Here is a 16,418-nt window from a genome sequence, read left to right on the forward strand (position 1 = left end):
GTTTAATACATCTACCCTAATAATATAATTATATATATTTAAAAAGTCAAATGTAGATACAGAAATAAGGGATAGTTTTTTAATTTTTGTTTTTGCTAAATAAGACATCAAATTGCCTCTTTTTTATTTCACCACTATTGATAGTTTGATAAAACAATTACATAACATGAATTTGAACAAGTCAAGCCAGGTTAAAAATTGGAAAGTTGTGTCTGATTAATACTGGGCCATGTCTTACAAAGAGTTACAATCAATCACAACTATGGAAAGCCACCAACGTCAACATCTAAACTATGGAAAGCCACCAACGTCAACATCTAAACTATGGAAAGCCACCAACGTCAACATCTAAACTATGGAAAGCCACCAACGTCAACATCTAAACTATGGAAAGCCACCAACGTCAACATCTAAACTATGGAAAGCCACCAACGTCAACATCTAAACTATGGAAAGCCACCAACGTAAACATCTAAACTATGGAAAGTCACCAACGTAAACATCTAAACTATGGAAAGTCACCAACGTCAACATCTAAACTATGGAAAGCCACCATCGTCAACATCTAAACTATGGAAAGCCACCAACGTCAACATCTAAACTATGGAAAGCCGCCAACGTAAACATCTAAACTATGGAAAGCCACCATCGTCAACATCTAAACTATGGAAAGCCGCCAACGTCAACATCTAAACTATGGAAAGCCACCAACGTCAACATCTAAACTATGGAAAGCCGCCAACGTAAACATCTAAACTATGGAAAGCCACCATCGTCAACATCTAAACTATGGAAAGCCGCCAACGTAAACATCTAAACTATGGAAAGCCACCAACGTCAACATCTAAACATCTAAAATGCATCCTAGTTCAACATATTTCCTAGATATGACCTACATTCATACATTCACTGTTTTTTCTTAAAAATTCAGTGTGCTTATGTTTGTTTTCAAAGGACATTGTGCAAATTTCCTGGAGGAAAAAACATGACATTGTTGGATTTCCATATAGTTTAGGTGGATTTGATCAATCATAACTCTTTGTAAGACTGGGCCCTTAATGGACATTAAACTGTATATTTTGTATGTTATAAATATTTTGTAATATTTTGTAAATAAACAACATATAAAATACTACATTTAACCCTTTTCTTTTGTTTACATAAAAGTATGTGGTCCACTGCATTTTACCTTTGAATTATATCGCATACATTCGTATTTCCGAAGCTTCGTTATTCCGAAGGTTCGGATATTCCAAAGGTTCGTTATTCCGAAGGTTCGTTTTTCCGAAGGTTCGTTAGTCCGAAAACGAAATGAGGTTCGTAATTCCGAAGGTTCGTTAGTCCGAAAACGAAGTGAGGTTCGTAATTCCGAAGGTTCGTTAATCCGAAAAAGAAATGAGGTTCGTAATTCCGAAGTTTCGTTAGTCCGAAAACTGAATGATTAACTAACCTTATTTCGTTTTCGGACTAACGAACCTTCGGAACAACGAACCTTATTTCGTTTTCGGATTAACGAACCTTCGGAACAACGAACCTTATTTCGTTTTTGGATTAACGAACCTTCGGAACATCGAACCTTATTTCGTTTTCGGATTATCGAACCTTCGGAATAACGCCACAAATGTTCGGATTAACGAACCCTTTTACGTTTTCGGATTAACGAACATCGAGTTATAGGCAATTTGCATGTTTCGGAATTACAAACCTTCGGAATAAAGAACCTTCGGAATTACGAAGTGTAACCGAATTATAGTCTATCAAATTTTCTTCAGAGAAAAAACATATTTTTACAAATCATACCCAAAGTATGTCAATCTTAATCTGCAATGTAAATGTAACAAAAATAATTATTACTCTTCTTTACCACATGTAGCTTCTTCTACTGTAAGCTGTTCTTCCAGTGGGCCCTGCATTACATGTAATTATGTTATCATTACCCTTCTCCAATCTAAATGCAAAGCACCTAGCATGGAGGCAGTAGGTCCCATTTTCAAAGTCTCAGGTATGACTTGGCCGGGGATAGAACCCACGGCCTACTTGGCAGGCGCTCTACCACTGAGCCATCATGTCCGATGGTGTTTGTTCCTATCTTTTTCTTTAAATCCAGGGTTAGGGGTGTGATAAGATCAACACTAAACTTTACTAGCCATTGTCTGGCCTCCATCTATCGCTCATATCATGATTAACCCATTTTTCACTGGAACTTTGTGGCTCCTCGACAAACCTATGGGAATTCTAAAAATCAGCAGTCAACGGGTTAACCCACTGTTTATAAAGTCTTTCATTATCCACAGGAAGGTTTCACAAGCATATCAGTAATTTTCACTTATAAATGTACTCTTAGCCAATCAGATACAAGGATTTCAGTAGCTTTTAACAGTTATCAGTGAAAATCCTGACAAATCACTCCATGAAACCTCCCCATTGATGGATACTGGACAGTATCGTCAATCGCATGAATCAAAAGAAGTCTTCAAATATTTGACCAACATCTTTCACACTTTTCGGCCGATAATAGCCAAACAGTTCAAAATCCAAGCTGTAACAATCACAAACTTTTTGGAATGTTTCTTCACTCAACTGTTGAAAATGTGATATAACAACCGATTCAGTATTGCTCACCGTATGCCGGTCTGTATATTCCTCTTTGAACAACATTTTATCATCGATACCAACGACACGCTTCACAAAATCGATATCCTCGTCTGACGTTTCTAGTTTAACGATGACGTCATAATTTTGCTCACACGGTCGGCTGCGGATGTATTGTGGCGTCCAGTGTGGATCACCGCTTTTCAAGTTCTGCGAATTTCGCGTCAGAAAGTTGGCGAACTCGGGAAAAGTCACGTGCTTTGGTCCATTCCTGCGTGCGTCTCCTTTACGTGAATCGATAATCATCTTTGGGATGTCCTTGCGGAATTTATCCGTGTGTTCGATGAATTTATCGCGATACCCCGAGAGGAGGCGTATAAGCGGGTGCCTTACCGTCACAATCTTCAGGTAGTGTTTTAGTCGGTATTTGATTTCCAGGGGTGTTTTCTTCAGAATGGATATCGGTTTATCCGGCTTATACTTTGCTTTCTGCAGCTGGGATGGGAAGTTTGTGATTGTGTTACCTTGCCTGGCCGCAAGCTCTTTCAAGAACTTCTTCCAGTTACCTGATCCACTCTGGGGGAAAAGGGGGCAAAAAATATAATGATCAATGTAGAACGATTCTAATCATAACCCATATTTTTCTAGCTTACAATTAGCTATTTGATGTATAATTATGCGCAGAATTTATTATTTTTTTTTCATTTAAGTCATATTCAATAATATAAATGATCTGTTATGCTTCTAATATGATTTGGACATTATTCCCACATTAGATCATACAGTATTATGTATATTAGGCCCATTTTGAAAGTCCATTTTTGATGCACGTGTACACGTTGTATTTCATCAATATTTACAAAGAAATGCATAAACTTAATTGTAAATGTGGTGGTCTTGAAACAATAAAAAACCTGCAATGGAAATTCTGCGAACATTGTTTAGCATACAAAGGAAGCACTAATTATAATGAAAAGTAACTATTCCCATTTTTTAGAGATGATAAAAGTGATATATATATATATACACTACTCAAAAAAAGTTAAGGACCACTTTTTAAAACGTACATAAAGATTTTATACAAGGTGTTTTATTTCTGGAAATACCTCAGTACAACTGTCCTAAATGTCCTTAAACACGCTGTAATCAATTTCACGCATGGGTGGTTTCAGTTGTTGCACAATGTCTCTCGCATCACTGCACATCCTGAAAAGTGGGCCCCGAGGGGTATCAGCTACCGACATGAAGTGGTAAAAACGAATGTCTGAGTGTCTTTCAGGCAGTTCAGTAACGAGTGTGACCACCTCCTGCAGCAATAACGGCTTCACAGCGCTGTCTCATGGAGCTGATGAGGCGATTGATGTCTCTGACGTCCAGTGCATCCCATGCAGCCTCCAGAGCCACACCCAGCTGCTGCAGTCCAAGTGGATGGGCTTCGAGCTGCTCGAGACTCCTCCCCATCATGTCCCAGACGTGCTCTATCGGGTTTAAGTCCGGGGACCTCGCTGGCCACTCCATACGCTCAATCCCCTGGCCCTCAAGGAACTCGGTCACCACCCTAGCTCGGTGGGCACGGGCATTGTCATCCATGAAAATGATGTTTTGTCCCACATTTTCTGCAAATGGCACCACTATAGGTTCAAGGACCTCATCCCTGTACCTCACTCCTGTCATTGCTCCCCCTGGGACCACGTAGAGACGAGTACGGTTGGCGTAGATGATGCCTCCCCCATAACGGTCATGTTCTGCAATACAGGGGTCTGCAAATCTCTCTCCTGGTCGCCTCCAGACTCTCGAACGTCCATCATTGTGGTCAAGGGAAAATCTGCTCTCATCTGTGAACAGAACTCTACGCCATTGCTGTCTGGTCCATCTGACATGCTCCCGGGCCCAGTTGAGACGAATTCTTCTGTGAGCAGGGGTGAGTGGGACACACTGAGCTGGCCGTCTGGCATGCATATTGGCTCTGTGAAGTCGGTTACGGATTGTTTGAGTGGAAACAATCACTCCAGTTGCTGCAGCGAAGTCATTGTTGAGGCGGCGTGCACTGTGAAAGCGGTTGCGGAGGCTGAGATTCGTCAAGTAGCGATCATCTCTAGGGGTTGTCGAAACTGGTCGGCCACTGCGGGGTCTCTCGGAGTATAGCCCTGTCTCTCGGTGTCTTTGATTTGCTCTGCTAATGACACTGTGTGACACGCCCATCATTCTGGCTACTCTTCGCTGACTGAGGCCAGCTTCCAGCATCCCTAGGGCTCTGGCTACATCTGTTTCACTTAGGTGGTGTCTTGGCATTGCTATCCAGCTGTCCAGGATGCCATCAAACACAATGAAATCAATTTCACACATGCAGTTCTTTCATGTCTCTTGCATCATTGCAATGTGCCCGTACAAAAGTGGCTTCCAAAGCATTTTCTGTCTTTAGTCTCTACAATCAACAACTTGCTGACAATAGCAATGCCAAGATACAGCTGTCCAGAATGCCATCAAACACAATGACATCAATTTCACACATGCAGTTCTTTCATGATGTCTCTGGCATCATTGCAGTGGGCCATAAGACAAGTGTCTTCCAAAGCATTTTCCGTCTTTAGTCTGTACAATCAATAACTTGCCTACAACAGCAATGCCAAGACACCACCTAAGTGAAACAGATGTAGCCAGAGCCCTAGGGATGCTGGAAGCTGGCCTCGGTCAGCGAAGAGTAGCCAGAAGGATGGGCGTGTCACACAGTGTCATTAGCAGAGCAAATCAAAGACACCGAGAGACAGGGCTATACTCCGAGAGACCCCGCAGTGGCCGACCAGTTTCGAGAGTCTGGAGGCGACCAGGAGAGAGATTTGCAGACCCCTGTATTGCAGAACATGACCGTTATGGGGGAGGCAGCGTCATGGTGTGGGGAGGCATCACCTACGCCAACCGTACTCGTCTCTACGTGGTCCCAGGGGGAGCAATGACAGGAGTGAGGTACAGGGATGAGGTCCTTGAACCTATAGTGGTGCCATTTGCAGAAAATGTGGGACAAAACATCATTTTCATGGATGACAATGCCCGTGCCCACCGAGCTAGGGTGGTGACCGAGTTCCTTGAGGGCCAGGGGATTGAGCGTATGGAGTGGCCAGCGAGGTCCCCGGACTTAAACCCGATAGAGCACGTCTGGGACATGATGGGGAGGAGTCTCGAGCAGCTCGAAGCCCATCCACTTGGACTGCAGCAGCTGGGTGTGGCTCTGGAGGCTGCATGGGATGCACTGGACGTCAGAGACATCAATCGCCTCATCAGCTCCATGAGACAACGCTGTGAAGCCGTTATTGCTGCAGGAGGTGGTCACACTCGTTACTGAACTGCCTGAAAGACACTCAGACATTCGTTTTTACCACTTCATGTCGGTAGCTGATACCCCTCGGGGCCCACTTTTCAGGATGTGCAGTGATGCGAGAGACATTGTGCAACAACTGAAACCACCCATGCGTGAAATTGATTACAGCGTGTTTAAGGACATTTAGGACAGTTGTACTGAGGTATTTCCAGAAATAAAACACCTTGTATAAAATCTTTATGTACGTTTTAAAAAGTGGTCCTTAACTTTTTTTGAGTAGTGTATATATATATATAATACAGTAGAGAATCAATGACCATCTCGCAACCCACGGTCATCAATCAAGTTTTGATTATCTTACCTTGAAAATTACAGACGTAACAAACTTGTACTTGTCATTCCAAAAGAGTGTATCCAGGTTCCCTTTGTGATCAATGATGTCGCTCATGTCCTTCGGGTCGTCAAGATCGCGTATGTGCAGGCCGAGACGATCACATGACTTGTGTAAGTGATCCTGTCTGGCGATCATTTTATCCTTGGTTTTTAGCAGGGCGGGGTCAATGTTTAACTGCTCTAGTTTATTCATCTATAGGAAAAATATGAGGGGTGGCGATTAAATAGACATATAATAATTACGCCTATACACTCTTAGAAATTTTAAAACATTTCTGTGCCCCTTTTTTTTTAACCTTTTAAGGTTCTCCAAGGAAGTAGAAAAGGGTTCTAAACAGTCCTCTAGAACCGTTTTTGGTTAAAAAGGAACCCTTTAAGGTTTTCTATACGACCTATGATATTCTTGATGGCGTTAAGAACCCCATAGGTTCTATAAAGAACACTATTCAAATTTGGTAGGGTTCTCACAACAACAAAACCTCTTGTAAAAAAAAATAATAAAATCTTAAAGGGGTTTTTATAGAACAAAAAATAGTTCAAATGACTGTTTAGAACCCATTCTGCTCCTTTGGAGAACCATAAAATGTTCCAAAAATGGGGCAAGAATAGGTTCAAATCAGCACCTTATTTTTAAGAGTGTACATTGAAATAAATAAAGGTGAAAGATGTATATGCTCGTTAGTCTGATGTTTTGTTATCATGACACGCAAATTGCATGTACTCGCACAAAGATGGTTATAAATTTGAAAATGAAAAAGGATTTGTTATCCTGCAGTTTCACTATTCCAGATATTCAATAGTCCAATAATAAAATAGGGTATGTGACCCATACATTTTTGGAAAAACAAATCATTTTTTTACGGATTGGCCAACCTTGTTTTTTTCAAAAACACATACTCATAAACATTCTGAATATCAAATTCACAAAGTATTTAAACTTTGGGAATTATCATGGGAATCGTAGCTAGAGACCTTATCTGTTTCTTACAAAATTTAAACAGAAACTTTCATGTCATTTCTCTGGGGTCACTTCACTTTTGTCCTTTTTGCTAATTTCAGATGGGCCTACATAATATTATAAAACTCAATATAACTAATGTATTTCATGATGATAAACAAAAAATTTCATTTTCATTTATTGTTCATGCAACTCTTTCAAACACAAAATAAAGAAAAAAACATGGTACATAACAAAATGGGTTTTTTTTTAATATGAGCAAGGTTGTATCTTCTATAACAATTTTAAGAAGGTTGCAGATGTTGCCACTCTAAGCTTTGCTTGACTACGTGGCAACCCCGGAAACAATTACAAATTATATTTAATGTAAAAGTGCAGGTGCAGAATGGAGGGGGGGGGAGTACACTGCAAAAACTCCGGTGTTGATTTAACACCAGCCCGGTATCTATATCGGTCCACACCAGAGAAGCATTGAAAAAACACCAGTTAATAATCAAACCGATATTGGTGTTGCATAAATGCCAATTTGTGTTAGCCCAACACCAATCCGGTGTTGTTTCAACACCTCTCGGGTGTGTACTGTTATAGATACCAGGCTGGTGTTAAATTAACACCGGCGTTTTTGCAGTGTATATACCTGAGGGATCTGCTCTGTATCCTCATCGTTTCCATCATTGTGATCATCAATGACTTCACCATCAAATGCATCATTCTTGACATCATCCTCATCTTCGTTATCATCAGGGTAGAGCACGATTCCATCATCATCATCTAACCACTCATCACTGTCACTCTCATCACCAACGGCAGAGACTGCGTCCTCGTTGAATGAAACATTGTTGCGGTTGGTGATGTCGATGTTGATACGGGATGCGACCTCCTTGACAACACCAGACACATCTACAGGTCGAAGCCTCCTGATTGACGATGAAAATCCTTGAACTTCTCTGCCATTTACTGAAAAGAATGAAGAGATAAGGAGCAAACAAAAAATTATATGATGGGCATTATATCAGTGTTGTAGCCAAATACAAAAATAATAAAATTACCATAATCCCTCCCCCCCCCAAAAAAAAAAAAAAATATATATATATATTTAATGAAATTAATAATAATAAATAAATAAACCAACAAAATAAACATAAATAAATAAAGAAATAGATAGATAGATGACAGAGAAAAAGAGCTAGGAGAAACAGAGAAAAAGAAGACCAACTTTCTGATGGTGAAGAGGATGATGATTAAGATGAAGTGGAAAGTGATTATGAAATAAAAAAAGAGGAAGAATGGATGAGAAGAATATAAATTAGGAGGAGATAAAGTAAACAAGCAAGAGTCCAGAAAAAATGATGAAAGAAAAAAATGATATGATGATGACAAAGACGACAATAATCATGTAATGAAGATCATCATTATGATCATGATTGAGATCATGCAGATGATGAAGATGATGATGGCGGTGGTGGTGGTATGATGATGATTATGATTGATTGATTGATTGATTGATTGATTGATTGATTGATTGATTGATTGATTGATTGATTGATTGATTGATTGATTGATTGATTGATTGATTGATTGATTGATTGATTGATTGATTGATTGATTGATTGATTGATTGATTGATTGATTGATTGATTGATTGATTGATTGATTGATTGATTGATTGATTGATTGATTGATTGATTGATTGATTGATTGATTGATGGTGGTGTTGGTTGTGGTGGTGGTGTTGGTCATAATTATGATGATGATGATGATGATGATGATGATGTTGATGATGATGATGTTAATGACGATGATGATGATGAAGATGATGGTGATGATGATGATGATGTTGATGAAGATGATGATGTTGATGATGATGAAGATGATGTTAATGATGATGATGATGGTGATGATTGATTGATTGATTGTGGTGGTGATAGCATGATCATGTTGGTGAAGATGACTATTTCAATGACGAGGAGAGCAGGCGCGGATCCAGGGGGGCACGTGCCCCCCCCCCCCCCCCCATTTGAGAAGCAAAATTAAAATTTATAATGTAAAAATGCCATGATTAAAACCGAGTTTGCCCCACTTTTGAAATTGAAGACCTTTTTTTTTTTTTGCTTGTCAAAATTGTTCGGGTACGTAATAAATATCCTCCGAAAAATTTGCCACCCCCCCCCCTTGGAAAATTCTGGATCCGCCCTTGGTGGAGATACATCATTTCTTATAACATTTGCAAGTAATTCAATAGATAATATACAAATGTAAGGCGAGAGGGGATGTATATATATATATATATATATATATATATATCCCCTCTCGCCTTATACATTTGTATATTATCTATTGAATTACTTGCAAATGTTATAAGAAATGATACAGGGGTTAGGGGTATTTTATTGGCTCAGAATGAAGTTGAACAAGTGCTGTAAGCTGATGATGTATCGATTTTTGTACGAGATGAACGGTCCTAAGAAAGACTTGAATTACTTTTTGATGTTTTTGGTAAATTAAGTGGTCTCAACAGAACTTTAATGAGATTAGGAACCAGTACAAACCAGGACTCTGTCCCAAAAGGATGGAATATGGTTAAAGAAGTGAAGATTTTGGGAATATATTTTACCATGGATGTGAAGGTTAAAAAGAAATGAACTACAAAGAAATATTAAGCAAAATAAAAAAAGTTATTGAGTTGGTGGAAGCAAAGAGATTTGACTATATTAGGGAAAATTCATCTTCTAAAAACCTATGCACTTTCAAAAGTTATTTATGTCTCATCTTTGATTGTGGTCCCGAAGTGGGTTTATGTGGAAATAGAAAGAATCACATTCGAATTTATTTGGAATGGACAAGATGAAATAAAAAGAAACACAATGTATCAAAACTATGAAAATGGAGGTTTACGAGTAACAAATTTTGAAGTTTTTATTATAGTACAACGTGTAATGTGGATGAAAAGATTATTATATTGTAACAATCAGATGAATGGAAAATGCTGTTCAATAGTTTATGTAAATCAATTGGTGGTGTGTTCATTTTTCAATGTAATTATAATACCGCCAAGATCAAAGTTAAGTTACCAACATTCTATGTTGAAATGTTAAGAGTTTGGCAAGGAATGGAAGAATGTAGGACAAAGGAGAATGATTGTGTTTCAAACACTAACAAACATGTTTGTATTGATAGCAAAATGGTATTTGATATAAAACTCTATACTCATAAGATATTTAAACTTACTCATTTGATTGATGGAAACGGCCATTTAAGGCCAGTATCTTACTTTTCAAACCGCGGTTTGGACCCTATAATGATATTTTAAAAATATATGGTATATATGATGCTCTGCCAATTGGGTGGAAACATTCATTCAGGCTTAATCCATTACAAAGTAATCAGTCCCATGACGACAATATCTCTTAAGAACTATTAGGAAGAAATGTAATTCTAGACAAGATCTGTTCAAAGCAATTATATAGATATTTTATTAACGGTTTAAAAAATACGGATGAATGCATAAAATCAATCGCATTTTTACAGGTTTAACAGTAAAACAAATTCGGCATATTATCATGAGACCGCGTTTTTCTACCGTGCATTGACATTGTAAACTTAGGGAATTTCAGTTTAAACAGCTGCACGGGGTTATTTACACAAATGATAAACTCCATTCATCTAACAAATGTTCGTTTTGTTACCAAGAAGTTGAAACTCTTGATCATTTATTTAAAAGTTGCCCGAATGTTCAAGCACTTTGGAAAAATATTGGACATAAATTAAGATTAAAAGAATTGGAGAATCTCTCCATGGAAGTCACTTTGTTAGGGATTGATGGAAGTTCAAATAGTTTAAATGCAGTCATTTTAATAGTTAAAAAGAGATTTATTCTGCAAGGCAGGAAGCTGTTTTGCCACCTGTTGGAATCATAATAAAACATTGCAGAAAATATAGGGAAGAGGAATATAAGATTGCACAAGAGAGGAATTCCTAATTTGCAATACAACTTCAGAAATGGAAACAGGTTGAGTTAGAGTAACGAATGGATGCGTATATTTCATTTTTATTATTACTTTTTTTTTCCTTTTCCAATTATGTACATGTATTAAACAATGTTTTGTAATATTAGTCTTATGATATGTAATTTTCAGTAAGTGTGATCAAGTGTCACCTTTAATAATTATTTGCAATATTTATTTCGTCTTGTAATGTTTTGTGATACATGTATGATATGTTTGATTATGAATATATTGAATTTAAAAAAAATGTTTCAAAACAAAACAAATATATATACATATAATGAAACATGAAGAGGATAGAAGAAGAAAGAAGAAAATAAATGTTAGAAGATGAATAAGAAGGGGAACAAGTAGTATAAAAGAAATACTTGCTGTTTATTTACCTTTATCTTTGATTCCGTCAATGATGAGGAGAACGGATAGGCAGATGATGAGGGTGATGAGGAGGATGGTTATTGCTTTGAAGTGACGTCGCAACAGAAGCATTGTGAATATCTTGTCTCAGTTCAATTATATAAAGTTAAAACTGGACTTTACCTTAGAGAGAGCATTAGAAATGTGGATTAATTAGAATGGCTAAAATGAGTAATGTAACTAGAGGTATAGAATTCGAAATAGAATCATGGTTATATATTCAAACAGAATCGAGCAATTACCATGTATTGGTCATTCAATTGAATAATTCTACTTCAGGTCGAATAATTCAGTTCATTAATTAAATAGTCATTTTCCTTCATTGATGTTTATCAATATCATCAGATTAGTCTTTAGAGTAAGCATTTTTGTCCTTTTATTACCAATTTAAAGTTCAGAAATTAGCTTTGCACATCATCATCCTTCCTGTGCGTGAATCATCATCTTGAATATAGCCAATATTATCATTCAATATATCACCCAGAATACACTGATGAGAAAGCGAACCTAACAAAAAGTTATATCATATTTCTGAAAAGAAGTTCAAATATTAGTTACCTTGCGTATATGTCATCCAAACTTCTTGTCAGTAATCCATAATTCAATTATATCGTTTGTTTGTGACGCTGACTTTTGATGTTATCTCTGGCGAAATTGGATTTAAACTTCGGCTTTCGCCGTTATTTCAAAAGAACTTTCACTTGATTTGAAAGTGTCCAAGACGAGTTGACAGCGTTTGATCGAGGAAAAGTTGGACCATCTATCATTAAACAAATTTAAAAAAATCGTTTAAATGATCCAAGTGTAGAATATGATTCAACTTGACGACAAAGGTATCTTCCAAAAAGTTCCAAAATACCGCTTCTCATAATGTGCTCAGTATGCTGCGTGATAACTGTGGATGTATTTGGCTATAGAGTTCAATAAGTTTGCCTTTAAATCCACTTTATCTGTAAAGCTTATTTCGATCGATGGCTGATCGATGTTGGATAATTATTCCCGATTATTGGACCATGCCGTCCTATTCTTGTAGACGGTATATTGATCGATCTATTGTTAAGAGTTTTTGCGAGGTGAAGCCAGGGACGGCGATCATGGGGGCTGCATGGGTAACAGTGCCCCCACCCCCTTTTAACTTCTCTTCGCACCTCTGGGTGAAACAATATGGGGAAGGACGGAAAAACTTACTCAGACTTTCACCAAGGTTCATGGGCGTTTGAGCCGAGGAATATATTTTGTGTTATGCAATGTTAAAAATAATTTAAACAACGCTATTTACTATGTGAATCGTACAGTAGTTGTTAAAACATTTTAAACAAAATAAATGCTTGAATTATTGATGATTAAATACTTGAATTTGAAATTTGTTGTTTAAGATTTTAATATTTTTTAAACAACTACTTTGCGATTCACATTGTAAACAGCGTTGTTTAAATTATTTTTTAAAGTGTGCATGGGGGATGTCAACGCAACAATAAATGTTCCCACCGCCCCCCCCCCCTTGTCTTTAAATTAAGGACAAGTCCACACCTACAATAAGTCGATTTGAATAAAATGAGAAAAATCCAGCAAGCATATATAACACTGAAAATTTCATACAAATCGGATGTGAAATAAGAAAGTTATGACATTTTAAAGTTTCGCTTAATTTCACAAAACAGTTATATGCAAATGAGGGAACTGATGACATCACTCACTATTTCTTTTGTATTATATTATATGAAATATTCTAATTTTCTCCTCATTGTCCTGCGAACAAAGTTTTATTTCGCCCTGAACATGTGAAATTACCATAGTTTAACATTTTATGGTTCAGTCAAGTTGTCAAATCTGTAAAAATTGAAATATTGTATAATTTAAACAATAATTTAAAAATGACGGATTGAGGGACTTTCATTTGCATGTAACAAAAACAAATTGTGCATATAACTGCTTTGTGAAAAATAAGCGAAACTTTAAAATGTCATATCATTTTTTTATATAACATCCGATTTTGATGACATTTTCAGCATTATACTTTTCTAATTTTTCTCTATTGATTCAAATCAACATTATTCAGAGGTGGACTTGAGTCATTCCCATTTATAAGAAAGGAGATAGACCGAATATTAACAATTATCGACCTATCTCCCTACTACCATGTCTTTCTAAAACTCTGGAGAAACTCATATATACCCGAACGATTACATTTTTGAATGATAATAACATTTTTTCAAATTTCCAGTTTGGATTTAGAAAAAAGCACAGTACAATTCACGCCTTATTATCCTTTGTTGAAAAAGTTGCTCATGCTGTCGATAAATCTTCACACATGGTCGGTATTTTCCTGGACTTCTCCAAGGCCTTCGACACTATTAATCATGACATCCTACTTCATAAATTATCGCATTATGGCATACGTGGGAAGGCCTTGGAGTGGTTCAGGAATTACCTCTCTAACAGAAAACAATTTGTTTTTCTTAATGACCATTCCTCTAATTTGTGTAATATTAATTGTGGTGTGCCACAAGGAAGTATTCTGGGACCCCTCTTGTTTATTTTATACATAAATGATTTTTGCAGAGCATCTAACATTTTATCTTTCATTATTTTTGCTGATGACACAAATCTATTCTTCTCTCACAATGATCCACTTACACTTGTTAACATAATAAACTCTGAATTAACTAATATTTTGAATTGGATCAGAGCTAACAAATTATCAATTAACCTTAAAAAAACTAAATACATTTTATTCAGTAATACCATAGATTCCTTACCTTTTGACATTTTTATTGAAGATTTTCAATTGGAAAGTGTCTCCTCAATTAATTTTTTGGGAGTTCATGTAGATAGCAAACTCTCCTGGAAATGCCATATTGATAATATTTGTAAAACAATATCCCGAAATATAGGCATCATGAATAGGTTGAAAACGTTTTACCTGTTACTTCTCTACTTACATTATATTCTTCTCTTATATTACCATATATCAACTATGGGATCCTTGTTTGGGGCAATACCCACCAAAGTTTACTTAACAAAATATTATTATTACAAAAAAAGCCCTTCGTATTATTTCATTCTCACACCCCCGTTCTCACACTGATCCGCTTTTCTTTGATTATAAAATTTTAAAGATTCAAGACTTATACCAATTTCAGCTTGGACAGTTTATGTACATGTATAAAAACAATATGGTTTCTTTTGCATTTCATGATTTGTTTTCTCAAAATAACAATTTTCATAAATAGGTATCCTACCAGACAAGCCGATAACTTTCATCTACCTATCTTAAGAACTCGTTTTGGGCAAAGTACTTTTATTTCCACAGCCCCCAAATTTTGGAATTCACTCCATGAAGATGTTCAACAGGCCCCCTCTATCCACTCCTTTAAGAGAAAACTAAAAATATTTATGTTACTGTCTTACCAAAGAAATTAATTAGTTTGTATATTTTAGTATTGTCTAAGCACGCTATTAAGTCACACTCTCTTTGATCTACGTTTGCACTCTCGTTCTTGCTCCCCCCCCCCCCTCTCTCTCTTTCTGACCCTTTCTCTCCACATAATCTGCGTGTGTGTGTGTGCCTCCCTCTCTATCTGTCTCCCCCCCCCTCCCCCCCCCCCCACTTATCTTTGCCCTCTCCCTCTCTCGCTCCCCTTTCAGTAATTTATTCCTTCTCTCTCCCCTCTATTCTTCGTCATGTGTCTGTTTTCTTTTTAGTTTTTAGTATCGTTCCGTATCTCTGTCATCTTTTAATCATTTCTCACTATTACTCACCATCTTATTATTATTTCCAATATTCTATTTTAACTTATTGTATTTACACTTGCGAATGAGTCCCATTTTTCAAATGTTTAATATACTATTTTTAGGAGATCCACGCTCTACAAGCAATGGTTTTTAGTGGATCCCCTCAATTCCATATCAGATTCTGTTAAACCTATTTTACAAATGTTTTGGAACTTGCAATTGATTTGTAATCATTGTTATCATATTTCATTTGTATTTGTTTATATTTATAATGCATGTTTGATTTGTATTTGCTTATAATGTTGATAATGGAAATGGAAAATAAAACTTGAACTTGAACTTCAATTTTACAAAAGAGTATCCTGGTCAGTAACCAAAATAATGCGGGGACTGAAATACATAAATAATATATAAAATATATATTTATGAAATATTATAATTTTCTCCTCATTGTAACTTTGTGAAACATGTGGAACTACCATTGCTTTAACATATATAGATCAGCAAAGTTGGTCCTTATTGTCAAATCTATAAAAAATGAAATATTGTATATTTCAAACAATAAAAAACAACATAAGGAGTGAGGGACATCATCGGACTCCGAGTCTCATTTCCATATTATCACCGAGTAGTGCATATAATTGTTTTGTGAAAAATAAGCGAAACTTAGAAATGACACAACTTTTATTTTACATCCGATTTTGATGAAATTATCCGTGTTATGCTTGTATAGAATTCTTCTCTTTTTATTAAAATCAATATTTTTCTGGGGTGCAATTGACCTTTAAGGGGTTCCCTTTCATAATATAGTATATAAAAACTATCAGATCGCATTATTATTATTTGGTTGTTGAGATACAGCTTGCTCCTTTTTTTAAGTATTCAAAATTGTTTTTAAACACCCATATCCTGTTCTCAGTTATTAATGTTCAGTATCCAGGTCTAAATATAAGCTTACGCTTGGCGCCATCTCATTAATTGATAAGCGAGATATAATATTGTTCTT

The 16,418-nt window shown here is 36.6% G+C and overlaps 1 protein-coding gene across 1 annotated transcript; it reads right to left on the minus strand.

The window, feature by feature from the left end:
* Window positions 1–94: 94 nt before the first annotated feature.
* LOC129268084 (carbohydrate sulfotransferase 14-like) lies at window positions 95–12,590 on the minus strand. Its single transcript, XM_054905666.2, has 5 exons — window positions 12,236–12,590; window positions 11,647–11,800; window positions 7,897–8,216; window positions 6,270–6,494; window positions 95–3,168 (listed from the first exon to the last, which is right to left on the minus strand). Exons 2-5 carry the CDS (start codon window positions 11,747–11,749, stop codon window positions 2,461–2,463), a joined length of 1,356 nt encoding a protein of 451 aa, XP_054761641.2. The 5' UTR covers window positions 11,750–11,800; window positions 12,236–12,590; the 3' UTR covers window positions 95–2,460.
* Window positions 12,591–16,418: the final 3,828 nt, after the last annotated feature.

Source organism: Lytechinus pictus, chromosome 9, assembly GCF_037042905.1.
Source record: "Lytechinus pictus isolate F3 Inbred chromosome 9, Lp3.0, whole genome shotgun sequence".
Classification (NCBI taxonomy): Eukaryota; Metazoa; Echinodermata; class Echinoidea; order Temnopleuroida; family Toxopneustidae; genus Lytechinus; species Lytechinus pictus.